The 25,559-nt window shown below is 31.6% G+C and overlaps 2 protein-coding genes and 5 long non-coding RNA genes across 13 annotated transcripts; 5 read left to right on the plus strand and 2 right to left on the minus strand.

The window, feature by feature from the left end:
* Positions 1–832: 832 nt before the first annotated feature.
* On the plus strand, positions 833–1,630 carry LOC112539157 (uncharacterized). The gene is made up of 2 exons (XR_003082804.2): positions 833–1,050; positions 1,112–1,630. It is a non-coding gene; the product is annotated as an uncharacterized LOC112539157 (long non-coding RNA).
* Positions 1,631–3,727: 2,097 nt separating this feature from the next.
* On the plus strand, positions 3,728–4,505 carry LOC149093596 (uncharacterized). The gene is made up of 3 exons (XR_016200147.1): positions 3,728–3,871; positions 4,015–4,104; positions 4,259–4,505. It is a non-coding gene; the product is annotated as an uncharacterized LOC149093596 (long non-coding RNA).
* On the minus strand, positions 3,983–5,287 carry LOC149093597 (uncharacterized). The gene is made up of 3 exons (XR_016200148.1): positions 4,992–5,287; positions 4,262–4,392; positions 3,983–4,116 (listed from the first exon to the last, which is right to left on the minus strand). It is a non-coding gene; the product is annotated as an uncharacterized LOC149093597 (long non-coding RNA).
* Positions 5,288–5,915: 628 nt separating this feature from the next.
* LOC149093598 (uncharacterized) lies at positions 5,916–11,573 on the plus strand. Of its 4 annotated transcripts, none has more exons than XR_016200144.1 (5): positions 5,916–7,110; positions 7,277–7,662; positions 8,956–10,953; positions 11,033–11,283; positions 11,391–11,573. It is a non-coding gene; the product is annotated as an uncharacterized LOC149093598 (long non-coding RNA). The 4 variants fall into 4 exon arrangements; XR_016200145.1 differs by having other exon boundaries at positions 6,153–6,602; positions 6,734–7,110; positions 11,033–11,573; XR_016200143.1 differs by having other exon boundaries at positions 11,033–11,573.
* Positions 11,574–11,973: 400 nt separating this feature from the next.
* On the minus strand, positions 11,974–16,105 carry LOC149093599 (uncharacterized). 3 transcript variants are annotated; one of them, XM_089269625.1, is made up of 5 exons: positions 15,896–16,103; positions 14,791–15,174; positions 14,624–14,733; positions 14,379–14,544; positions 11,974–14,016 (listed from the first exon to the last, which is right to left on the minus strand). In XM_089269625.1, exon 5 carries the CDS (start codon positions 12,888–12,890, stop codon positions 12,117–12,119), a length of 774 nt encoding a protein of 257 aa, XP_089125751.1. In that variant the 5' UTR covers positions 12,891–14,016; positions 14,379–14,544; positions 14,624–14,733; positions 14,791–15,174; positions 15,896–16,103; the 3' UTR covers positions 11,974–12,116. The 3 variants fall into 3 exon arrangements, with proteins under 3 accessions (XP_089125751.1, XP_089125749.1, XP_089125750.1); XM_089269623.1 differs by lacking the exon at positions 14,379–14,544 and having other exon boundaries at positions 15,486–16,105; XM_089269624.1 differs by lacking the exon at positions 14,379–14,544 and having other exon boundaries at positions 15,896–16,101.
* A 2,123-nt stretch (positions 16,106–18,228) lies between these two features.
* On the plus strand, positions 18,229–21,752 carry LOC107364870 (uncharacterized). 2 transcript variants are annotated; one of them, XM_089269626.1, is made up of 3 exons: positions 18,231–18,710; positions 19,276–19,512; positions 20,463–21,752. In XM_089269626.1, exon 3 carries the CDS (start codon positions 20,736–20,738, stop codon positions 21,498–21,500), a length of 765 nt encoding a protein of 254 aa, XP_089125752.1. In that variant the 5' UTR covers positions 18,231–18,710; positions 19,276–19,512; positions 20,463–20,735; the 3' UTR covers positions 21,501–21,752. The 2 variants fall into 2 exon arrangements, with proteins under 2 accessions (XP_015787803.1, XP_089125752.1); XM_015932317.3 differs by having other exon boundaries at positions 18,229–18,710; positions 19,276–21,752.
* A 1,294-nt stretch (positions 21,753–23,046) lies between these two features.
* LOC107364871 (uncharacterized) lies at positions 23,047–25,006 on the plus strand. The gene is made up of 2 exons (XR_003082803.2): positions 23,047–23,279; positions 23,558–25,006. It is a non-coding gene; the product is annotated as an uncharacterized LOC107364871 (long non-coding RNA).
* Positions 25,007–25,559: the final 553 nt, after the last annotated feature.

Here is a 25,559-nt window from a genome sequence, read left to right on the forward strand (position 1 = left end):
TTATGCCTACTTTAGCAATCCATTAAATCACACCAATTGGTTGACATCAATAACAACAGCTTTCTGGACTATTTTAGCCGACTTCATTTATATCACTGGTGCATATCCAACCGTCTGGATGTTTGTCCACAATGCAATGGTCGTCATTTTCGCCATATTTCGCCTCGAATCTTGTAATTTCTATGGCCAGTCACTTCTAGAAGAAACCGATAAATTGAAAAGAAAGCGTTGACTTGGCTATGCTGTTTTCTTACGGTTTCCTGATCGTGTCTTGTGCAGGTAATTTCATCTTCTTTGCTGCTATTTTTATTGGAACGAGAAGGGATCTTTTCGATTATGCTCTTGTTGGTGTTGGAGCATTGGCTTTCAATTCCATAGGCGTAATGAATATACTAGCTGCTTTCGCTGTCAATAAAGTTAGTAGTTCCGATTGCAAGAAATGTGATCATCTAGAAATAGTAAAATAAAAATGAGAAAAAGTAAAGATTAATTTTAAATATAACTTTTCAAATCGTTTCAACAAGATTTCATTGATCAGATTGCTTAACTATAATATCGCAAGATGATGCAAATTCAATCGACACTTATCTCTCAAGTTATTGATGACCTGTGAACGGTTGAATTTAACCGAAGTTGGCTTCAACCTACGAGGAATTTTCACCTTGGACTTCGAACACTTTCTTTTGGTATGATTTTATCTTATTTAAATTGAAAATAATTGCAACAATAATAATCAGTCTTTCAAATTTATCAAGTCAGTATTTAAAATAATCAACAGGTAACTTTCCAAACTTTTTGAAAACAAATTATATGCACAGTAACAAGTAAAACCGATAGATGGCTTTATAGATGCGTGTATTTAACGTAAAATCGAGTTTTATTATTGTATTAAATATTTTGGTGAAATGAAATTTTAAAGACAAACAATCTTGTGATATCTTGTTTTTTATAATTTTCAAGTTATTGATGACCTGTGAACGATTAAATTTAAATGAGGTTGGCTTCAATCTTGCTGGAATTTTCCCTTTGGACTCTGAACACTATCTTTTGGTAAGGTACTAATTAATTTACATTGTAATGTTTTTCTGATTGATTAAACATTTCATTACAGTATTTACTGGAAAACGCTGGATTGATGTTGATGTTCATAACAAATTTTAATAAATCAAGCTCTAATCAACAGCCAAGTGTCCCTCTTCAAACACAAAATGTGACAAATCAAGAAAATTAATTCATTGCTAATTCATTTTTCTTGCGTAAAGTATCAACCAAAAACTGAAGAAATCAGTTTCAGCGAGACTGAAAATTATAAAAATACGCTGACCAGCGAATAGTGTAAATGAGCTACTAACATGTAAGCATTTCATCGTAATCTCATTATCTGGTACTATACTGTAATGCCTAAGTTCAAACTGATGAGATATGAAAGTGTAGTTAATTTAAAGACATCTTTGCGTGGTAAAGTTCATAAACTTATTAGCATTCATGCTAAAACAATGGGTAAAGCTTATTAAACCAAATTAAATTTTTGATAAATGATTATGAAATATCTCATTATTTTTAAAATTAATATGAATAATTATGACTTATAACTGATATGTCATAGATCAATAAAAATTATTAATTGTATTATCTCGACTATTAATTAAATGTCAGCTGTTGTCATTAAATACATTGTATCAATTTATTATTAGAAATGAACCAAACTGCCGTCTAAACTTTTGAAATGAAACGTTTGTTGAACATTTAGATTCAATTTCAACTATTAAATTCAAGTTAAATCAGTTTATCTTGTCTTTCGGACTAATATCATATGTTACAATGCTATGATATTACAATTCAACTTTGAATCACGAGCAAAGATTGACTTTTAATTTCTTTAGATGCCTGAAATTAGATCAAGAGAAGTTATTATTGATTTGTTTTTAAATAAGATTTGTGTATTTCAAATGATTCGGACAGTTAGACAATGGGAAGATATTTACTATTGAATTGTTTTGACGTGGGTTTCCGATTGTGTTAATTTTTTTAACCAAATTTTCCAATAAACATAAAACCTATTTATAATTATTGCTCATTATCAAGCTAACTCAAAATACTATTAGGGAGTAATTTGAGTGCATATTCCTAGCCATAATAATCAATCAGATCCTTTTCAACTCAAACATAAACTATGATTAACCCAAATCATTAATGCATCTCGTGCATGATGACTTATTCAATTGAGATCGATTTCTTGATAAATAAAATGAAAAAAAGGTAATGAACAATGAGATAGAAGGAGAGAGATCAAAGAAATTTGCTCAAAATATAATTAAACCAAAAAGTGAGCATTACTCTTAATTCATTGATATTGTTATTGAGTTAAACTTCTGATGGAGAAAATTTGGTTCTTTTTTCATTCCAACTCATCAAAATCACTTCTGCGATGATACAAGTACTTAGATGTACTTTGATTACAAGGAAAGTGAGATTTTGATTGAATTATTGGATAAGTAAATGAATAGGGCCACGCAACGTACCTGATAATGATTAAAATATTGAAATAAAACGATGAAAGCCCAGTCGCTCGAAAAATACACTTCAATAAAAAGCTTGTTGGTGATTGTTAATTCACAAGTTTTACCATCGTCAAGACATGAATTATATCAGATATTCTGAATCCGTCTTGGATAACCAGCCTCATGATTCCATTTTGCTCCGTCAACTGGCCCGCCATTCAACAGTACAAAAATCTGTTGATTTGCTTAATTATCTAGAGCGTTCTGGTTATGCCTGGTTAACGACTATAAGAGGCTATCGCCAGGAAAAAGAAATCCAACGAAAATATTATTATATTGGAGCAGCTGCCGACATCATAGGAATTATACTGCTTATAAAGTGCTCTTGTGTCGTCTTTTTACAAGACGAATACACTCGTTTACTATTAGGTGATATATTCATTGGTTCACCCTCTCATGGAATACAAAATATGGTTTTAACCATGCTTTTGGTGCTTACGGTAGGATTGAGATATTTCAGTTTTCTGTCCGAACGCATTGGTAATGTTGTCATACTGAGACAATTCCATCTGTTGAGAGAAAAACGCTTCGATTGCGGCACATTCATGTTAACACCAGTTGATTGTTCCCTCCTAAGGCAAGTTTTTTACCTACTTGGCTTCTTTTACAAAACGAGCAATCCATCGTTAAGCTGTGCCATCACTGGATGGTTAGCCTATGCCTACTTTAGCAATCCATTAAATCACACCAATTGGTTGACTTCAATAACAACAGCTTTCTGGACTATTTTAGCCGACTTCATTTATATCACTGCTACATATCCAACAGTCTGGATGTTTGCCCACAATGCAATGATCATCACTTTTGCCATATTTTCCCTCAAATCTTGTAATTACTATGGCCAGTCACTTATAAATGAAACCTGTAAAATTAAAAAGAAAGCTATTTACAAATTCTTGGCTCAACAGAATCGCATTTACAATTTTATCTACCAACATACCGTTGACTTGGGTATGCTGTTTTTTTACGGTTGCCTGGTCGTGTCTTGTACAGGCAATTTCATCCTCTTTTCTGCTATTTTCATTGGAACGGGAAGTGATCTTTTCGATTATGCTCTGGTTGGCGTTGGAGCATTGGCTTTCAATTCCATAGGCGTAATGAATATACTTGCTGCTTTCGCTGCCAGTAAAGTTAGTAGTTCCGATTGCAAGAAATGTGATCACCTAGAAATAATAAATCAAAATGGAAAAAAGTAAAGATTAATTTTAAATATAACTTTTCTAATCCTTTTTATCAAGATTTCATTGAACAGATTGCTAAACTATAAGATCGCAAGACGATGCAAATTCAACCGACACTTATCTCTCAAGGTAAAATTTTGCTTATGAAACTGTTCAATCTGAATCGGTATTGTACAGTTTCAGCAGTATTCAGACGTTGACTGTTAATATGATAAAATACAACTTACAAATAATGAACAAATATTGTTAATTTTACTTTCATAATTCTCAAGTTATTGATGACCTGTGAACGGTTGAATTTAACCGAAGTTGGATTCAACCTTGGAGGAATTTTCACCTTGGACTCCGAACACTTTCTTTTGGTATGATTTTATCTAATTTAAATTGTAAATTTTTGTTAAAGTTTTGTAGCAAATATAAATCTTTAAGTAGGTAGACTGACTAAACATCATAAAATATTGATGAGTCTAATCGATGAATTATGTGATTTTTTATTGTACTTTACTTTGAATACAGTACCTGATGGAAAATGCCAGTTTAATGCTAATGTTCATAACAAATTTTAATAAATCAAGCTCTAATCAACAACCAAGCAACAACACTATACCAAATTGTGGCCTAAACGGGACAAGTCAAGAAGCTATGGGTCTCTGTTGAAAAATGTTACAAATTTATCGTTCAAACACCATACATTGTATGTAGAGCGAGTTAATTTTGACCATCAAAATAAACGAAAGCGGAAAAAATAAACTTGAAATTGATCTAAGAATGCTCTTTTCACTTAACTCAAACTGTTTTTTTTTGCCGTTTTAGTTTCACTTTCTTTATTTTTCCCTTTACAAATCTTATATTGAGGATAAAAGTAAAGGATGTCGAGTCCTGTTATTATATATACAGCCAGGTCAAGGCCAGGATTAGATTGGATGACCTAGCATCATTATGAGGATGATGTGTACAACTTTCCATTTTCCGGTGTTGAACAACTCTAAATTGTAGAGTTTATATGCTAATCATTATCATCAATTATTCAGTTAAAAATCTCTGTTTACAATAAAACTGTTTGTATTGTTGAGAGATTAATTGCTCAAATCGTTTGAAGTAAAAGTAATTTGATTAAAAGGTTTCATCAGGTTCGAAATTTGCAACATCCAGCAACACAAAAACATAAAAATATATAAATGGGTAAAGGTGTTTCACTACCTTGAAGAAGAAAGAAAGGTAAGAAAAATCGGGACCAAAGTCAACTTACATGATAAAGAAAAAGTAATTTTTTTTGTTTGTTTCATGAATCATGATACAATTTTACTTTTCTTTCTCTCTCCTCCTTCACCAACTATCGCTTTATTTGCTATTATATCCGCCTTGTCTGAGTTATCAGGTTGATTTTTGCTTTTCTTGAATTTTACTCAACACAAAAGCAACCAATTGCTTTATCAATAGAAAGAGTATAAACCAGCAGCAATAATAACAATCGAAATTTAGAGAAGGAAGAAAAGACAGTTGAAAAGAAAGGACCATTCAATTGATGGTTCAGATGATGATGAAGTAGGCGACGAAGAGGATGATGATGATGATGATGACGGTAACTTAAAATTAATCTAAAAGACAGCAATCACAAGAAGAACATGATGGTGATGAAAATAAATAAATAAACAAGCAAATAAGACGAGAAAGAAGCTGATCACATAAAAGAGAAATATAATTTTTAGCAAAATTTTTAACGCAATTGTGACGAGTTTACTTTCCTGGAGACGAGGTGATGGTGATGGTAAAAGGAACACAAAGCAACAGGGAAACGATTTATTGCAAGTTTAACAGACATTATCAGGAAAAAAAAATTAATGTTAATTATGGCAGCAACGCAAGAAGAAACCAAGTCTATTGTGAAAGAATCAGCAGATAAGGAGAGACAAAAGACGTTACATAAGGATGGCGCGTAAAACGAAAATGAGTAAAATGGGAAAAAGTGTCATTTTTTTCATTTTTTGTTTAACTCTCAACAAAAGATAATAATACCATGATGAACATGATAATTATGATGGTTGGTTGATGGTTTTGATGGAGAACAAATGAAATGTATGGAATTGACTTCCGCGTGATTTGTTAATTTACCATTTCGAAAGTTTAAATTGTTTAAAAATCAACCATAAATTGTCTTACATTATTTATTGTCAACAATGACAACATCCATATAAACATTCACTTTTATAAACCTATTACATTTCATTTAATTTGCGCTTAATTTTCATCAAAACTCTCTTTTCCCCTTTATTTTTCTTCATTCCACCATTCCATTATCATGAAGTTCAGCTTCTTTCTCTTCCTTCATTACCTTTCTCTTTATCATCATTCATTTTTCTTCCCTTTCAATCAACTTCACTTTCTTTTTTCTCATTTCTTTGCTCAGAACTTTCGAGAAGTACTAGTCACAAGTATTTCTTTTTTTTGCACTTCATGCCTTTAGCTATTTATTCATATGAATTGAAAATTTGATAATGACTGTGAATTTATAATATTTTTTATCCTATTTTGGTTAGTTAATTTAAATTAATTTGATAAGCAATCTTTTTTTTAACACTTTTTTATTTTAAAGGCTGTTTCCCTTGAAACAACCATTCACTTATTTTCACAGCTTTGCTTTTCTTGCTGTGAAAATAAAAGATGACCGTTAATTGTTTACATTGGAAAATTGTGTACAGAAGCAAATTTAATAATATTTATAAATTTATTTCTTTACTAATTGTATTCATTTTAATAATTTAAATTATATTCGACTGGGCCGCACCTGGGCTTAGACACCAGCTTGGATTATCTAAGAACCGCTTTGGTCCGTATTTCTTCTATGTAATCGTATACAATCGTATGTAATTTTAAAGAAGTGATTTCTTCAGATAAAAAGCATTGAAGTCTCTAAAAACCGTTTAATCCCAAAGATGTTATTACGTTACAATTATTATTATGAATTAACTCTTGTAATTGATGTGTCTATAGTCTTGGATTGGCCTGAAAAATTCATTTTAGAAATGTTTCGAACCAGTTATGACGATAAAGTGATGACCAAAAGTTGTTTACTCGAATGGAGGCTGAAAATTTCGTAGATACTTGATTGATGCTGATGTTTCATGATATGGACCGTTACTCAGCTTGAAACCAGTCAAGGTTGTTGAACTATTAAAGCTTCAATTGATTCCGCGGTTGTTTCATTAACCCTATCAAACTGCAATCAATTGTATGATATATAAGCATATGTGAAGTCCTGTTAGAGGTATTTGCCTCAAATTTTCAAAGCAAACTTGGGGAAAGCCATTGCCATCGCCACTTCAGTAAAGTCCAGAATAATAAGCTCTAAATCAGGTTGAAAATAACAGGTAAAGATGATATTTTTGAAGAAATCAACTAACCTCTGGTAATTTCTCTGGAAAACATGGAAAATTCTGGTAGTAATTTGATTTCTTAGTGATCATCACTTGCAAATCAGACAAGTCGTTCACCTTTAGTGGATAAAATTGTAACCCTTAAAATTTCAATTTTCAGCAGGTGTAAAAGCTTGTCTCAAGAGTGTCAGATATTAATAATTATTTGGCGAATTGGAATTTGGCATCAAAGACAACCAAAATTAAATCATTTTCAAATTAACGAAACCACTCAACTCTATCTTTGGATACACTTTGGATCACCGTAACTGTGACATTGGTATTGATCTGGATTGCTATTTATCAATCAAAATGATTGAAGGTGGTTTAAACTTTTAAACTGGATTATCTCACATGATTGGCTATAGATTGGTACCACAGTATTTGGCGTAACTCACAATGTACCAGATCAGGATAGGTCAAGTTCATATCTATTTGGACTTCGGAAATATGCTCCTGTTAACCATTCACGGCATAAAGAACGGCCCGAATAGGCATAACCTGCAGGTATAGAGATCACAATAAATTTTCATTGATATATCGATCCAATTGAGCTTTGTTTCTAGCTACTGTCATTTGATTAGTTTACTTTTTGAGTGAATGGCAGTTTCGCTTTACTTTCTTATGTATCTGAAAACATTACTCTGATTATCAAATTATTACGATCAAATTTAAAATATATTTAATTACTTTAAAGTAGTGAACACAATTCTCAATCTATTAGTAATGACCCAGTAACAATTGACCCTGTGACGTTGAAATTGTTTTTACTTTCTTCGTAATTTGGGTCAATTTTGTTGTAAATGTTGAAGTAATATTTCAAAGCTTGCCATATTCATTTCAAAAGTGATTATAATAGCCAATTTTTCTATTAGGTTGTCCCGATCAAAGCGGGAGATACTAAAAGTGACATAGCTTTCGACCTACATGTCACATGGTCATGATTTTCCGCTCATTAGAAGCGTCATCGATTCTTAAATCGAAATCACAGTTTATTATTTTCAGATAGAATTCGAATCGTCAGAAAAATGTAAAAAAGAACAAAAGGGCCGGGTCGAAAAAGTGGCCTATTGATTCTGTAATATTCTTTTTATACTTTCGATTTCAGGTCAGAAGATAGATAATTTAATCTGAATAAAGCCTAATTAATAATTTTTTAATATTCAAAGTTCAGAATTTTCATCAAATTAACCGTAAAGCGAATTAAAAGTTAAAATTACCCTTCGTTTTCTTGTAAAATTTTCATTTTTTTCAATTTTCCCATGTTAAATTTCCCTATTAAGATTTTCCCTTTGATTGGATAATGAATTTTCTATCCGACCAGAACTACCCTGAAGAGTTATGAATTATATCATCCTGTAGAGGACAAAATCATCTCTAAAATGAACTTAGATTCATAATTGGTACCGATCTAGATCGAAAAATATTCCACTTTTAGTCCCTCCCTCTTTGATCGGGACACCGTAATATGTTAATCTTACAATTATTTAGCCAATTTAGCGTCTATTTTCAATCTTGTATTTTACAGGTAAAAATAACTAACCAGTTATCACTGGTACATCAAACAATTAACCTTAACCTGATCAAATTTTTCAATTTACCATCTTTTCAAAGCTAACCTTGTCAGTCTACGGCAATTATTAAATCATCTATTCACGAGTTTAAAGTAGCTTTCACAGATTAACCAATTTCACGTTAAATTCATTGAAGCCTCAATTGATTAACCAACCTGTCCAAATTGGCCTATTTGTATCTGAACAATTATTAATTTATTCATTTTTATTTCCATTCTCTTTACAGGTAACAATTGAGCTAAAATGGTTTCAAACTAAACAAATGAAGATATTAAATCAATCAAGTCTTACCATCAAGTGCGGAAGTTAACTGAGTAACCTTTTAAATTGTCGGATGATTGATATTAACATGAAAGGTGGCACTGATTAAGGGATTCAGGATTAAATGGTGACCATGTAAATGGACAATATCAAGGATTGACATCAAGAAATATAACCTGATGATGGGTCATAGGAAAGACAGTGAATAATCGTAATACCACTTAGTCTGATTGGGGCTTCTATCGATTATTTTGATTATTGCTGACAATTTAATTAAGGAGGAGGCCGTGTAAGCAAAGTACGTGCTAAATGAAACAACATCACCATCATGGAGCAGGCAAAAAATGAGTAAAGAAATGATGAAAAAGAAGAAGAAAAAAACAACAAAAAACGATTGAGCTAAAAAGACAGTAGCACATTAAATTGTTGATTTTTTGAGCTGATTTTTTCAAGTTTGGGGTTTACAAGTTAAACTGCTGTCTGTTGTTGAATGTGTAAACTGGTTTACATCCCTTAAAGTCAACAGCAAAAAAACACTCTTGCGAGCTTTTCGTGTAAAATGTTAGTCAAATTGGAAGGGAACGATTATGTTGGAAAGAAGGCAAAAAAAGCGGACTTTTAAATGGCAGATGAAACAACCAAATTAGGAACAAAGGATTCGAGTCAAATGTTTATCGAAATATGTTGCTTCCAAAAGAACCTGATAACCATGATTACAAATGAGTCTGAATTTTCATCAATTGTATGAAAGACAAGCGCCGATCTTGTTCTTACTAAATACCGTCAACAGCTTGATGATCACCAGTTTGAAAGGCTAATTTTTTACCTTTCATTTCAATTTCTTCTGGTTAAACCGTGAAATGAAAGGCTTTATAACATGATAATGTTGGTGATGATGATGATGATGACGGTGATCATCAAAAGGATCGACCTTTTTGAATTGAATAATCTTGCATCTTAAAAATTGAATGTTAATGATTTGTGTTGCTGTTTTTTTTTCTGCTTACCCACTTTAACCGTACTTTTGTCAATCCATCGATAGCACCTTTTTATTTCACTATTCACACCTTTTTTTCAACGCTCATATATATTAATGTATCACAATCAGCATAGATAATTGTGATAGATCTTTTATTGCAACAGTGATTTGGTGAGGATGAGCGAAAAAAGATTCATGGCGTTGAATTGGAAAAGAAGCAAAATGTCTTTTTTTGGAAGAGACCAAGAATCTCAGTAATTGAAGACGTACAATTTTTTGCTTTCTATTTACACGCTTTTCTGCTAATTGTGTGGCAATAATCAACAAATGATGATGATCACCAACAGTTGAGGCAGTTTCCAATTACTTATGCATATTAAATTTTTACCTTCACTTACCAACTTGTGAAAAGGATCAATCAAACAAATCTAACAATAACTACACCAAACCGTCAGTTGGCAGCAAGTTAAATTGTCAACCCATTTGAACACACATTCAAACAACTTTCATCTATTGACATCAATCTGTTGATTATAACCAAAACAAAAGAGACTCTAAATTACAACAATTTTTTCCTGGACACATTGAAAAATGGCCGTTGAAACAAGATTAATCTACATTTACGTCAATCAATGGTTGGTTATCAATCACTGGGTAATTCAATATTTCCAATCAAAATCAAAAATGGCCAAAGGAGGAAGCAAAGTGTTGTATTGTACATTGACTTGATTGCATGTGAAAAGGTGTTTTCACAATCAAAATAAGATTTCAATTGACGTTGCCAAACGTCTTTGACCTTAAGAAAATTTTTAATTATTCATTATTTAACCATTTTCATTATTACGTACGGAGAAGAGGGAAAAAGATGTAAAGTTAAATCAGAGATGAAAATTTTCCAACCAAAGGTAATCCAATCCATTAAATTGTTGACTGTGCAAGTTATAAAAAAAACTGGGAATAATCAACGGAAAACTCCAATCTCAAGTAAATTGGGCAAAACACAAGGAAGGATAAACAACAACATTAATTTACCTTTTTTTTACATTTCTTGATTATTTAACAGATGACGATAAGTTAAATGGACACTGGTTGATGATGCTGTTGCTATTTCAAGATGAAACCATCAAAAATGCTGTAATTAAAAGCCAATAGCTTTCCATTTTATAATATGAAAAGAAGAAAACAATTTAAAAACTATGGCTGGGAAATCCCGTTGTGTACATTGAATCTGCCATTTCCAGTATCTTTGATGTATAAAAATATCTAAATGTACCCGGAGGCTTTTATCATTCAACGTTTCAATCTAATGTTGAGGCAAAGCAAAAAAAAAGAAGAATCTAAATTTAACAAATCAATAATGATTACAGTAAAGCCTTTGTAAATTAATAAATCTCAATTTTCCTCATAATGTAATCATTTAGGAAATCTTTACGGCATCCTTTTCCCGTTTTGGGTACAAACACCTAAAATTTTAACCTCATGTTGCTGTTGATGACGACAATCAAGATGATAATGATAATACCATTAGCCCTTTACATTGGCAAGTTACAATTTGATGCTTCTGTACCTGTGTAAACAAAAATAAACCCCAATCTTGCAATTTTTTTCCCATTTTTAATCATTTTGATTGATGTCTTTGGATTGTCTCGCGTGCTTACTTTACGCACTTTGCCTGTTGCCCATTTTCATTGTCTATTTAGCTTCGTCTTTCCTCTTAATCATTGTCATTAGAAAGTTAATCAAATTAAGCTGACCATTGTTAATGACGTAGGTTGTCATTGTAATACCTTAGATTGTGATTTTCAATGGTACTTAAGCGAATAATTGTCTTCTCATTGTTTCGTTTTGTTTTCCTCTAAGGTCATTACATGCTTACATTCAATATTCAGTTTAATGTCTCTGGTTTTTAAATTTTGTTTTAATTTGTTCTTTTTTTAAATATATTATTAACATTGATTGTTTGAAAAACCGTGAAATTAAGGAAAAAAATTGGGACAATTTAGGTTCATTTTTAAAAAAGCTTTCTCCCTTTATTTTTTGTTGTTTGTGGTATTAGTTGTTAGTTGTTTTACAATCTTGGTAAGGGTTTTGATATTGATAATCATCTTTGATCATTTAGGTTTTGGCATAAATGTCCATCTATTTGGTTAATTGATTGAATTAATGTAAGATTCTGATATTTGATCAGCACTTTTAGAGAAACGAGTTAAAATTGATTGAATTCCTTGTATGTGAAGTCGAAGTAGATTAACAATATATTCGGGTGAAGATTCAGCAATTGAAGGCTCATTTTCACGGGATTGATTTGGAGTTGATGATGATGTTGAAGATGATGATGAACAGCATTCAGAGTCTGAATCAGAAGAGGGAGAAGAACTGGTCGATTCATCGTCAGAGTTTCTACTGTAGCTGTTTAATGAAGAGAAACCATCATCTGAATCTGAACATTTGCATGAAGAGGACAATTTCTTGCTCAATCCGCTAAGATCACCTTCAGCTATCCTTAATGGTGTTCCTCCTGTTGTTGATACATTTGAATTTACATTAATCTGGTTGTTGTTTCTATTGTTGTTGGTGTTGTTGCAGTTGTTGTTAATATTATTATTACAGTTATTGATAGATAAAATATTATTGGCAGAGGTAAAGTTGCAAGATTTACTTTGATCATCTTCAAATCGAGCTATTGTTAATTCATCTTTTAGACGATTAAGTAATTGATGAAGTGTTTGTAGATCGAAACATTCAGGCAAATCGGTTGATGGTTGTGTAGATGAATTGTTATTTAAATCAGTCAATAGAGATGGAATCATGACAGTCTCATTCATTTCATCAACATCTCGGACAAATTTACAAATTGTATTGACGAAACTTGATCGACTTGAACCAAGAATCACTGAGGTTAAATCATTTGTTCTTGGCATTTTGTTTTTGGATAAAGTGTTTGTTATTTGACTTGAGTTGAGTTGGTAATTGGTAAAGTTGATTGATTTAAATGAATAGATGACTTGGGAACAGTTGAATAAAATATTAGAAGCAATCAATGTTTAAAAGATGGTTTTGTCTTGTCTTAGTTGATGGCGAGAAACAAACTGGTAATCCAATAGAGATGGTGATCACTAGTAGTGTTGACTTGATGTTAATATCACAGGAGTAAAACTTGCAATGAGTTGAAGTTGTAAAAATATGTTTTCACAAGCTATGGTAAAAATTGAATGTTATTAGCTTAACCAATCAGGACAAATGAAATCAGATTGTCTGATTCAAACTGGCAATATCAACTATCAACGTCTTTTGTAATCTTCTTACTTGTCAGTTTACTCACTAACCAACCTTTTTTAACGCTCTTAAAGTGACTCTCTTTTTTTTCAAGACTCTCTTGCTGCTCATTACCTGAAGGCTCGTTTGTTTGGGTTTTTTTTCTGAATAGTATGGAACTTGGATTTTGGATTTTCCAGAATTTAAACAGGTTTGATGGTCTTGATGGTCTTGATGGTTTGGTCTTGATCTGCGCAACCAAACAAAAGGGGTAATTGAAAGGTGCAAAGTACCATTTAATCAACTATCAACTTGATTGATGCAATTTTTCTTCCAATAGTTGGTTCAATGTGAAATCGATCAGTTTACCAAATAAAGCTAAATTCAAAATTGGCCAACATAGAGTATTTTGAAGTGGAAAAAATGTCTCCAAAGAAACCCATTAAGCATGGAAACTCAATTAGCAGTTAAAGTTAATCCTAGAGACAGCAAAGCACAAGGTTTGTTTAAGCCGATCATGACTAAAGCCATCATTCATCAGCGGATAAGTCAATTAGCAGGTTGATTGGCTTGGATTTAATCGTGTTAACTCTGGTTAACATTGAACATTTCCTAACATGTGATTGAAATTAAGTGCAGATTGGACCTTGTTAAACATGTTGCCCTTTTTTTTCCTGGGTTTGATTAGCTTTATATTTCCTCATTGGGATACCATTTCATTACCAAAATCAGATAATATAGTAAATGTCAGCAAATTAATTCCCAGACAACCAATGATAATAAATAATAGCACTAAATAAAAAAAAATGAAATGATATATAATACATGTTAACAGGTGATGATTAGGAAAACCCTGGTTTGCCGAGAACCTTGTCATTCATACATTGGTATCATTGAGGAGAGGAGGAGGCAGAGGTTGATGGTGGAGGTGGTGGTGGTGGTGGTTAGTGGTTAACATTATGGTGGTATTGGTTTGATTGTGATGCATTTAACCTTAAACACGATGTAATGCTTACGGCGGATGAGACATAAAATATCATTGCCCTGAGCAAACAGAAGGTTACTTCATGGTTATTCAACGCTTCAAGGAGGGTTAATACTTTTCTCAATCCTTACATTTCATTATTTCTTATCTTGTATTCAGATTTTTTTACCTTTATTCATGCTTAATATTTTTCGTTAGAGTTATTTTTCTTGCCTTCTAAGCACGCGTTTTGTGTCCTTAAGTGATAACCTGAAAAGCCCATGAAGCTGTTTATCCAGGGCAATTAATTGCTAGTTAAATGTCTTTATATAATATTTTCACAGTCAACACCAAATCTGTTGCAATTTTACAGGGAGACTCTCCAATGAAATTTCCTTGAGTTTTCCATGAGAGTTTTGCTCAACAGTTATTTACCTTTTTCTTGGGCTGTGTCCTTACTCTAATGTGTGTGTGTGTTTCTGCTACATCTTCACCTTCTTGGTCAAGCTAATTTTTTGCTGCATGCTTTGTAACCAGATTGTAATCTGTAAGGACAATTGATTAATAGTGACCGTAAATTAACATTTAAAAAAGGATATTACCAATGCTTTATATATTTTACAAAAGCCTTGGTTCACAAGGGCTGTGAGTAGCCATGATTAGTTTGGGCTTCTGAATCCTTGTTGGGTAACCTCGGTGGAAAACCTCGAATATTGATACACTGGACAATTTATCAGCAATCAATAGTCAATCAAAGGACAACCAAAGGATAATTAAAGGACGATTCATGTATTGATGCCTTTTCGCACGTACATGTCTTTGCCATTGTTAAATTATATTGACTTTAAAATGCTTCAATCTGTGGATTGTTCAATCATTGGCTTGAAAATTGGTCAACTGGTTGCTAGACACGTTACTTTATAGATTACACTTTCTTGACCATGAACCATGCAAATAGCCTCGATTGTAATATTGGAATCACCAACCTAAAAGGATGAAAAAAGGTATAAAATAGATTAAACGAAATAAATCTAAAGATTTGAAGGATAATGAGAGGTCAGTTAATCTTGGTTTTTCCGTTTTTTTTCTTTGATCTTTTCTAAATTTTTTATCAACAAATCTTATATAATCAACTTAATCTCTCTTTGATTACCAAATTATCAATGATCATTGATTATATAAAAATGGTGATAAGTTTAGATTTTCATACGTTAGTCAGACTGATGGAGTGTGATTGATGATAAAAAGGTATAACCTGATTTAACCTGTAATTATTATCAACTGGAATATTAATTACATTATAAGGTGGCAGTTGGAATCACTGGTTCATCTTGTTTGTTTAATATTGGACAATATTGAGCTCAATTTTGGCCAAAAATGAAAATTTCATTCTGAAAAAATGAAACCTTGGATTGTGAGCTTTGAACATTTTGTTGTAGATATATTGTCTTTCAACTGACAATTTAGTTTTAATTGTCATCGATCTAGGTAGATTTAATTTAATGTTATTGTTTCCTGTTAATTGTTCATTATATTTTTCCAATGCTTACTAATGATAATAGCAAAAACTCAGCCTTCAACTAAATACTGAAGTATAAGTCACTAATAATTAGTGAATATATATATATATTGAAATGAATAGAATCTACAAAATCCCTAACAATTAGTTTATAAAGTCTATTAAAAAAAATAGAAAGAAACACAAACGGATGACATTGATCTCGATTCCTGGGTGAGACACTTGAAACAATTGAATAATCATTACCACCCGGAAATGCCGAAAGGCTGAATATAACGCAAAATAAAAAGCACAATCAGAAAAATAAGAAATAAAGAGATAAGTATATATGATAATATTTGACTTGATTCCATCTTAATGATGGATTCTTTGCTTGATTTTAACGAATCATGAACCAGAAAAAAAATACCGGGAACCAGAAAAATATGTAAACTAAAAGAAGCCAAGATGAGCCCTAAATAGTGTTACCAAAAGTGTAGCTAATCAACATGTGTGGACAAGGAAAGAAAATAACATAATTAGGTTGACCAGTAGCAATTTTCGTCAATTTTTGTAACAATGCTCTGTATTTATTTTCGTATCTTGCTTTATAAATAGTACTTTAATTAATTGTTTAAATTAATTTATTATCTTTTTGGGTAATTGCTGGTTAAATAAGACTGTTGAGTTATTTTACAGGCAAAAATTGTGCCTTTCTGGTTAACCAATGGCTTCCATATTTTAAGCTTATCATATATTTCCACAAATAGTGGAACCAAAATTTTAGTATTTAATACAATTAATTTAAAATGCTAAATCAAGTGATCACAAGCCGAACGGTTGTAAACATTTATTGTTGGTTTTCAGACAATCGATCAGTTGAACAAGTTGGTAAAATTATGGTTTGTTGGAAAACCAATTTCAGTGTAAACCAGGTAAAGAAATCGCAATTGAATTTACTCAACCTTTATTTCAGGAAGGACAGTAAACAAATAGTAACCATAGATGCTTAAACATATGACGATCACCAATAATATCACATTCAAAATGAACATGAAGGAGACCTGAAAAATCACAGAAGAGTAATGTTTTGAAAAATCGTCCCATGTACAGCAGATTTTGATGGGTTTAGGTCCAGACAGGATGGGACAACAAAATACTTTGGGATAATTCATACAAGATATTTTAGTTTTTATACCAAAATTATCATGAGATCGACAAATTCCTATGTCAGCGCGGACTTTTCTGCCATCAACAGGGTTTAGAGTTGAGTGAATGAACAACCAAATAACGAGTGCTATTGGTGGTGAGATTGGACTTACGATGTGATCTTTCATGTTATCGTTTCAGGTCATTTAACAGAAATATTAAACAGTTGGAAGGTGGGAATTGAGCTGAAGGTCCATGAACAAAGATATTTACCGGAAAACTATCAGGAAAAGTTTAAGGAGTTTAAGTTTGTCAAAGATAAATTTATGATAATATTTGACTTGATTCCATCTTAATGATGGATTCTTTGCTTGATTTTAACGAATCATGAGCCAGAAAAAAATACCGGGAACCAGAAAAATGTGTAGACTAAAAGAAGCCAAGATGAGCCCTAAATAGTGTTACCAAAAGTGTAGCTAATCAACATGTGTGGACAAGGAAAGAAAATAACATCAATAATTAGGTTGACCAGTAGCAATTTGTTCAACTATAAATGTGGTACTCACCATTGATCTAATTGTAGCAAAGGTAATATGACCAATAAAATATAGATGTAGATATTTGAAAATGTAAAAAAGGTAAATATTTCAAGGTCGATTCCTGATAAGATCTATCAATTGATAAAATATAAATGTTGGTTATAATGATGATGGAACCTTCCGAGCACTAAATCTTATCTTCTTGATCATCTGTTTCTTGATTCAGGTCAAATGTGAATGAGGGAGAAGACGAAGAAGAAGAAGAAGAGGGAATGAAGAAAAAAAAGAGAAAGAAAAAAGAGAGAGTTTACAAAAAAGAAAGTAAAAAAGTGCCAACAGGAAAATGGTGTGATGGTGATTTTTGTTGAAAATGATACACAACGATAGGAGAATGATGATGACAGATTGGAAGATAAATTTGTTTATAAGATGATAAAAAGTGAAAGTTAACATTTAGGTAAATAATGATAATGAAAATTGTACCTTTACCTGATGAGGACGCCTCTAAGGTCACGTTAGTAAAATGTTCTTGGCCTGGTTATGCTTTTGTGCTTTTTTGATAGCAAACAGCATAATTTAAGTTTTGCTTTTTAGGTAAAAAAAAATGAGGAACGTCGAGTAGGAAGACGGAAGAGATAATTAACTAATTATGTCCTTACCATTTCAATTTTTGTAACAATGCTCTGTATTTATTTTCGTATCTTGCTTTATAAATAGTACTTTAATTAATTGTTTAAATTAATTTATTATCTCTTTTGGGTAATTGCTGGTTAAATAAGACTGTTGAGTTATTTTACAGGCAAAAATTGTGCCTTTCTGGTTAACCAATGGCTTCCATATTTTAAGCTTATCATATGTTTTATTAACTGTTTTACCGCCAGATTTTATTTCTTTATTTATTGTTGGCTTTTATTTCAGTTTTCCTGGTTTTTTTTGCTCTTTAATTTTTTCGTTCATTGTTCTCGTGTTTTAATTATGATCATGTTCGGCGTCTACTGTTGATATGTACTAATCATCAGACTTTGATTCTGCAAATATTGTGTTGGAGCATTAAATGCCATCATCATCTTTCAAAGTGACTCTCTGTACATTGGTGAATTTTTAACACGTGAAAAGAGAGCTGCTGTGTTTTTGTTTATTGTTGATTATGATAATGCCTGGAAATTATTGACTATTGATAATTACTTTTCCACTTCGACTTTGGCTTTGCAGTCTATCACGTCCAATATTCAGCAATTCGGATAGTGGAAAAAATGTGAAAGAAAAAAAAGGTTTACTAAGATTGGCCGTTAGCTGGTTTTGTTGAGCTACTCTAGATAAGGAATTAAGATTTTAAGTAAGTTTCAGTTGAGGAAGAAAAGCTTGTAATCATAAGCAGACTAATGATTGTTGGTTGATACCAAAAATGTTGTCAAAAGTAAATGGTTCAGTGAAGATTGAGTGAAAACAAAAAATCATAAGCACAGAAGAGCGAATGCTTATTCGCTACGATTTGTGTCCATAAATCTTTGAAGGATTCTTTCCTCAACATACAAGCTGACTATTGATCACTGTTTACCATCGTCCAAGTGACTTTTAATTTTAAAACTTTTCTCCAATCATGATCATATCGTATAGTCAAGAATCTTTGGCTGAACCACTCATTTCAATAAAAATAAACACTGATAAAATTTTCATGAAATTATCATGATAATTTGTGTGTTATTTTTTATCCTTGAATCCGCTTGAAACTAATTGAGGGGCTCTAACTTTTTGTTGAGATATATCAAATCTTATTTCATCATATTTACATGCAGATTGGCCATGTTAACAACACAATTGCCATCTTGAAACGCTGATCAATAGATCAACTTTTTTTTGTTTATTATTAATCAAGATTTGTATTTTTTTTTGTTTGACAGGTCCTTGAGTCCATCCGTTTTGGATTTTAAACTGTGAACAAATCAGCAAACCATGGAAAGCCAGAAAACAGCAAAATATACCTGAAAAAACTTAATTTAAAATGGCAAAAATTATCAAGTTGAACAATAAAGTGGCCAGTGAGGAGAATTGGAAAGACTGGCAATCAAGAGCATAATTTTACAACCACCTTCATAGCCATTAACATGAAGCTTATCAACAACTGTTCTTCCTTATCAGTGAGAAAAACACAGTCGAGTTAAAGGTCAACTTGGACGAAAAATGGCCTAGTCCTCTAAAATAGTTGCTCAAAAAGTGCAATTATCGAAAGGATTTGAACGAAACAACCCAAACACAAAACACACAAAAGACAATGGCATTGAAAAAAACAACAACTAAATATTAACGTTATTATATTATTAAATTATAATTTAGCCTTTAGCTGCTAAATGATGATGATAATAATATTATTGGTTAATAATGGCTCAAGCAGCAACAATGATGATCGGAAAACCTAACAGATTGTTAAAGATGCGAAATTGCTGTAAAGTAAATAATTAAGTTAACATCAAGTTAACAACAGTAGTCGTACAGTTTGCTGTTGTTGTTGTAGCAGTTTTTTCTGTTCGTTTTATGTACAAAAAACCAAAATGTATATAAAACACAAATACGGGGAGATACCAAGTCAAATGACCTGAATCGCGAAGTGAAAAGTTAAATAATTTTAATATATTTTGATTTGATTATTAATTTTAAATTACTATCATCAGCTGAGTGAGTAGAATGAAGAAGGGAAAGCTAAGGAGCAAGTAAAGTGAGTGAGATAGTGAGTGTGAGAGGGTTTGTGTTTATTAATCAAGATAAGTTAGTGAGTAGAAAGTGAACATGAAAAACGTGAGTCCCAATAAATAATGATAATGTTTAACTTTAATGAAAAATCTTAAACCTTCATTCAGCTCCTTCATTTGACTCCTTCATCTTCTTCATCATCTTTATCTTCATCTAACCTTCTTAGTTGTCTTCTTCTCTGTATTGGATGAATCAAGGAAGCTGGATGATTGTTTAAATGTTGAAAGAGACGCAATTTGAACAATCAAAAAGGGATTGATATTTTTCATTTACCATTAGTTTGTGTCTTTTGTTTGGTTGTTTTGTTTCATTTCATCCTTTATTCACCCCTTATTATTAGCGTTCAACAAGAAACTCAATTTATTAATAACTTTGATTCAGTCTTCTGTGATATTAACATCAAGTCAACACTACTAGTGATCACCATCTCTATTGGATTACCAGTTTGTTTCTCGCCATCAACTAAGACAAGACAAAACCATCTTTTAAACATTGATTGCTTCTAATATTTTATTCAACTGTTCCCAAGTCATCTATTCATTTAAATCAATCAACTTTACCAATTACCAACTCAACTCCAGTCAAATAACAAACACTTTATCCAAAAACAAAAATGCCAAGAACAAATGATTTAACCTCAGTGATTCTTGGTTCAAGTCGATCAAGTTTCGTCAATACAATTTGTAAATTTGTCCGAGATGTTGATGAAATGAATGAGACTGTCATGATTCCATCTCTATTGACTGATTTAAATAACAATTCATCTACACAACCATCAACCGATTTGCCTGAATGTTTCGATCTACAAACACTTCATCAATTACTTAATCGTCTAAAAGATGAATTAACAATAGCTCGATTTGAAGATGATCAAAGTAAATCTTGCAACTTTACCTCTGCCAATAATATTTTATCTATCAATAACTGTAATAATAATATTAACAACAACACCAACAACAATAGAAACAACAACCAGATTAATGTAAATTCAAATGTATCAACAACAGGAGGAACACCATTAAGGATAGCTGAAGGTGATCTTAGCGGATTGAGCAAGAAATTGTCCTCTTCATGCAAATGTTCAGATTCAGATGATGGTTTCTCTTCATTAAACAGCTACAGTAGAAACTCTGACGATGAATCGACCGGTTCTTCTCCCTCTTCTGATTCAGACTCTGAATGCTGTTCATCATCATCTTCAACATCATCATCAACTCCAAATCAATCCCGTGAAAATGAGCCATCAATTGCCGAATCTTCACCCGAATATATTGTTAATCTACTTCGACTTCACATACAAGGAATTCAATCAATTTTAACTCGTTTCTCTAAAAGTGCTGATCAAATATCAGAATCATACATTAATTCAATCAATTAGCTGTCCATAGACTCACATCCAAACCCAATGGCGGCAAAATTGGTCAAACCTGAATACGATATTCATAAACATTTTGCCGATCCATTTTGTCATCAAATTCAACTATTTTTTGTTTGCCTCACTATTCTTACCTACAAACAATCAATTTATATGTTTAAATTTAAACAAATGCTTCTTATTTTTACCTTTGAATTGTATCAACTGTTTGTTTCGTTTGAATTTATTAAAAAAAGGAGACACAAAAATTCAAAACAGAAAGTCTTTTTTTATTCGTGAGCACCTTTTTTGCCTTCATTTTACACTCAATAAATTTCAACAAAATTAACAAAAATTTATCATATTTCAAATTGAATACAAGAATTAAGACACCAATAAGATATACTAAGTAGGCTAATTATTTGCTCTGATTCACAATATAATCAACTCTTTTCCCTTTTTGCTTTAACCATTTTGTTGGCTTCACTTCCATTTATTTACTCGTAATTTTTTGCTTCAACATTACATTTTTCACTCAAACAAAAGCTTATTAAAAATGAAAGAATCAATTTAATCAATTTATCTTCCTAATCATTATCACCACCATCACTATCACAATCATCATAATCATCATCATCATCATCTCTTCCCTTTTCACTTCTTTACAATCCATGATCAGGTTATATTTTCAGGTTGAATTAAACCTGACTTTAGTATTTTAAATTTTAGTTTTTGTTCACCAACAATTATTAAATTATTTTGTTGTGTGTCTGTTCAAAGTTGATTAGTTGGTTGAGTAGTTAACAAACCGTAAGAGTTGATTGAGTTTTACAGCGCAACGTTTTTTTTCGGCTAACTAACATACATTATACATTTATTGATTGGGAACGTGTGCGGGAATTGCATTAATTATTGACTTTCCATTAAAATTGGGTTAACTTTCATTGATTAACATACAGATTTCAACAATATGTGAATAATTAATCTCTACAAATCTAGTTGTCTTACACTGTTAAATTGTCTTCAACTTTGAAGCAATCAAATGCCAGCCTCACCAAGAACCCACTTTTGCCTCTCCAGATTATCGGTGAACCAGCAAACTGTATTTAGTTGATTGAAATGTGTTCGATTAAATTAATAATACTTTTACTTCGAACAGTTAAAGTCTAATTAATTACGACCTTGACAAACTCCTTGACTTTGTGTGGGTTTTTTGAAATTAAATGATTACTTTTGATTAGTGGTGGTAGTAGTTAGTAGAAGTGCTGTTCAGAGTGTTTTTCATTTTTATGCTCTTGGTTAAGATTGTTTGATTTGAAAAAAAAGCAACACCAAACGATTATACTATTATTGCTATTATTATTATTATTATTACTATCACTGTCGTTAATGTTACTTTTATTAATACAATTATTATTAACATTATCATTGCTTAATCAATGAATGGTATAATAAATGCAAGAGAATTTGATAATCGCGCGTAATTAACTTTTGCAAAAAGAGAGCAATCCAATTGGTTGATTTTTACCACAAAGAAATATCCTTTGTCTTTTTTTGTCAACTTTAAAATTTAACATAATCACAGTTGGACAAGAAATCATTTCCACTTTTAATAAGTCTTATTTTTAATTGTTTTCCTACTCTTATTATAATAAACTGTAGTTGGGTCCTATTTATTCAAACAATGGTAAGGTCAATGGTAAAAAGTTGGAACAATCACACCAGACCTTCTATGTTGAGTGGTTTCAATTGCTTTTTTTTGGTGGAAACGGTGATTGTGGATTGGTTACTCAATATTTAATGGTACTTTAATCAATATTGTTTATCTTACGAGTTGACGGTGAAATTTTTATCCATTCCTTGTTTCAGATTTTACAAGCTTGGTTTGTTACAAACAGCGATTACTTAGGTTTGAACATTTCACATTGCTCATCAAAGTTGTATAATTAGCAATATTGACAATTTCACATTGATTATTATGATTTCATTCAATGTGGTAACGTGTGTTGCCACATTCACCGTAACTAGGAGCCTAATTGTTTTCAGCTAACCAATAATTTCTGTTATTTTCCTTTCCATAGCCAATAATGGTAATATCTCATGAATGTCTCATCCCATTCCACATGCTTGATTGCCGAAGATTCTCGAACTACAAGATATGAAATCATCAACTTGAAATACCATTTAAATGGATCTAGTAATGATATTCTTGTATTTCAATGTCACATATGGGTTTAACTGTCACTTCTTCCAGTGAAGTCTAGGAATGGCAAGGTTTCCGATAAGCCTCAAAGGGATAAAAGGTGAACTGGTTGGAAATGGTTAATAGGCAACTTGGAGGCTCCTATTGAGTTATCAGTCGACATCAGCATCATAAGTTGTCCAGTTTTATTAAATGATTGCCCTTCAATCAATGCTGCTCGGAGACAGTCAACCTTGTTCAAAGGAAGTTTTGGTGTCCAATAAACCAACAAACCAGCAAACCAGATAAACCATCAACTACAAAGGGTGAACTTAGCAATGGAAGGCTTAACCTTAGGTTACTTTCATCTACATTTTCACCCGATTACTGGTGAAGAATGCTTGTTTCTTCAACAGTCTGTAAACTAAAAGATGGTGAAGACGAAACATTTCAATTAGCTGAACAGTGATTAATTAGATTAAATCGAAGAAAGTGGCCTTCATCTCATTTTTAGTTGAAATGTGTTTTGCTTTGTGTATGTTAGTTGGAGCTGGATCGCGTCTAGGTCAACTTTCAATAAGCGGAATCAATGAATAAGTGATATTTGCATGTCTTTAGGGTAAAAATTTAAACCATCATAATCATCATAATCCTTATAATCCTCATCATTATACGCTTTCTCTTTCTCTCCTCTAAAATAAGCGAGATGGAGAAGGTAAACATTGAAAAAGTAGTCATGATCATGAAAAGTAATAGAAGGAGAAAAAAGTGAAAACCTGGAAGCGATTTTATCTTCTTCATTCTCTTTCTTCATTCTATCACAGCAACAGCACCAATAATGATAACCATAATAATAATAATAATAATAATTTGTTAATCATTATCAAAATATTGGAAAGGTCAAAATTAATCAGCAAATACGATCAAAACCCGGAATCGCAGTTAACCTTTTTTTCTCGATTAAAGCTGCTTGTTTTTAAGTTTCAACTGTTTTGTAGCAGTAAAAGGCCAACTATAAAAAAACTAACAACACCTTTGACCTCAAGTGACAGGTTATATCATTTTTAATAATAGCTTGAAGCTAAGTATTGAGAAAGCGAAACAAATAATTAATCTAAATTACCACTTAACTACCAAAACAGTAAAAGAAACAATGGCAATTGAAAGGTAAAATATAGTTAATCGTAAAACTGTTTGAATCATTTCATGATGAATGAAAATACTATTGTAAACTAGCGACTCTTTTTTAAACGGCAATTTGTTTTCTGTCGTTAATAAAATTAGTTAAGTGATAAACTAATCATTGACAACAAATTAGCTTAATAAATGTAAATTTTAAATTTCAAAATTCAATTTCAGGTTTCATTAGGTACTGCCATCTTGTATTAATGAGCACAAGTAATATACAAAACAACGCGTTTTTTGTTTCAAGAAAAGTGAATTTTCTCGTTTTTTCAATTTAATTATGTGATTATAAAATTATTACTGAACTTTAATTTATGGCAGAACAATTACCTTCTAATATTAAGTTTTAATTAGTCAGATTATGCGAATTTTTTATGGTTAATCGACTGCAAGTACAAGTTTTATGTTCATGGATTGTTAACACTTTTTACTTAAATCATCAAATCGGTTTGTTACTAACTGTCTGCTTCTCAGTACTCATTGGGTTTATCATTGTGACATATAATATCATTGTCATGTAATCTAATTGTCATTAAATAAATGCTTCTTTATTGTGCTTCTCTTCGTGGTTGGTTTAAGATTTCAATATTTGATCCCAACAAGGAATACATCACTTCAAGTAGTGCAGTATTACAATATGAATTTTCTGGTTGGTGAAAAGGTTCATCATCTCTTATTCAAGCTTACTCCTGCTCACAGTTAGAACGCGATTATTT

This window comes from Tetranychus urticae, chromosome 3 (assembly GCF_039701765.1).
Source record: "Tetranychus urticae isolate SD_2017Ah chromosome 3, NJAU_TeUrti_SD_1.0, whole genome shotgun sequence".
NCBI lineage: Eukaryota > Metazoa > Arthropoda > Arachnida > Trombidiformes > Tetranychidae > Tetranychus > Tetranychus urticae.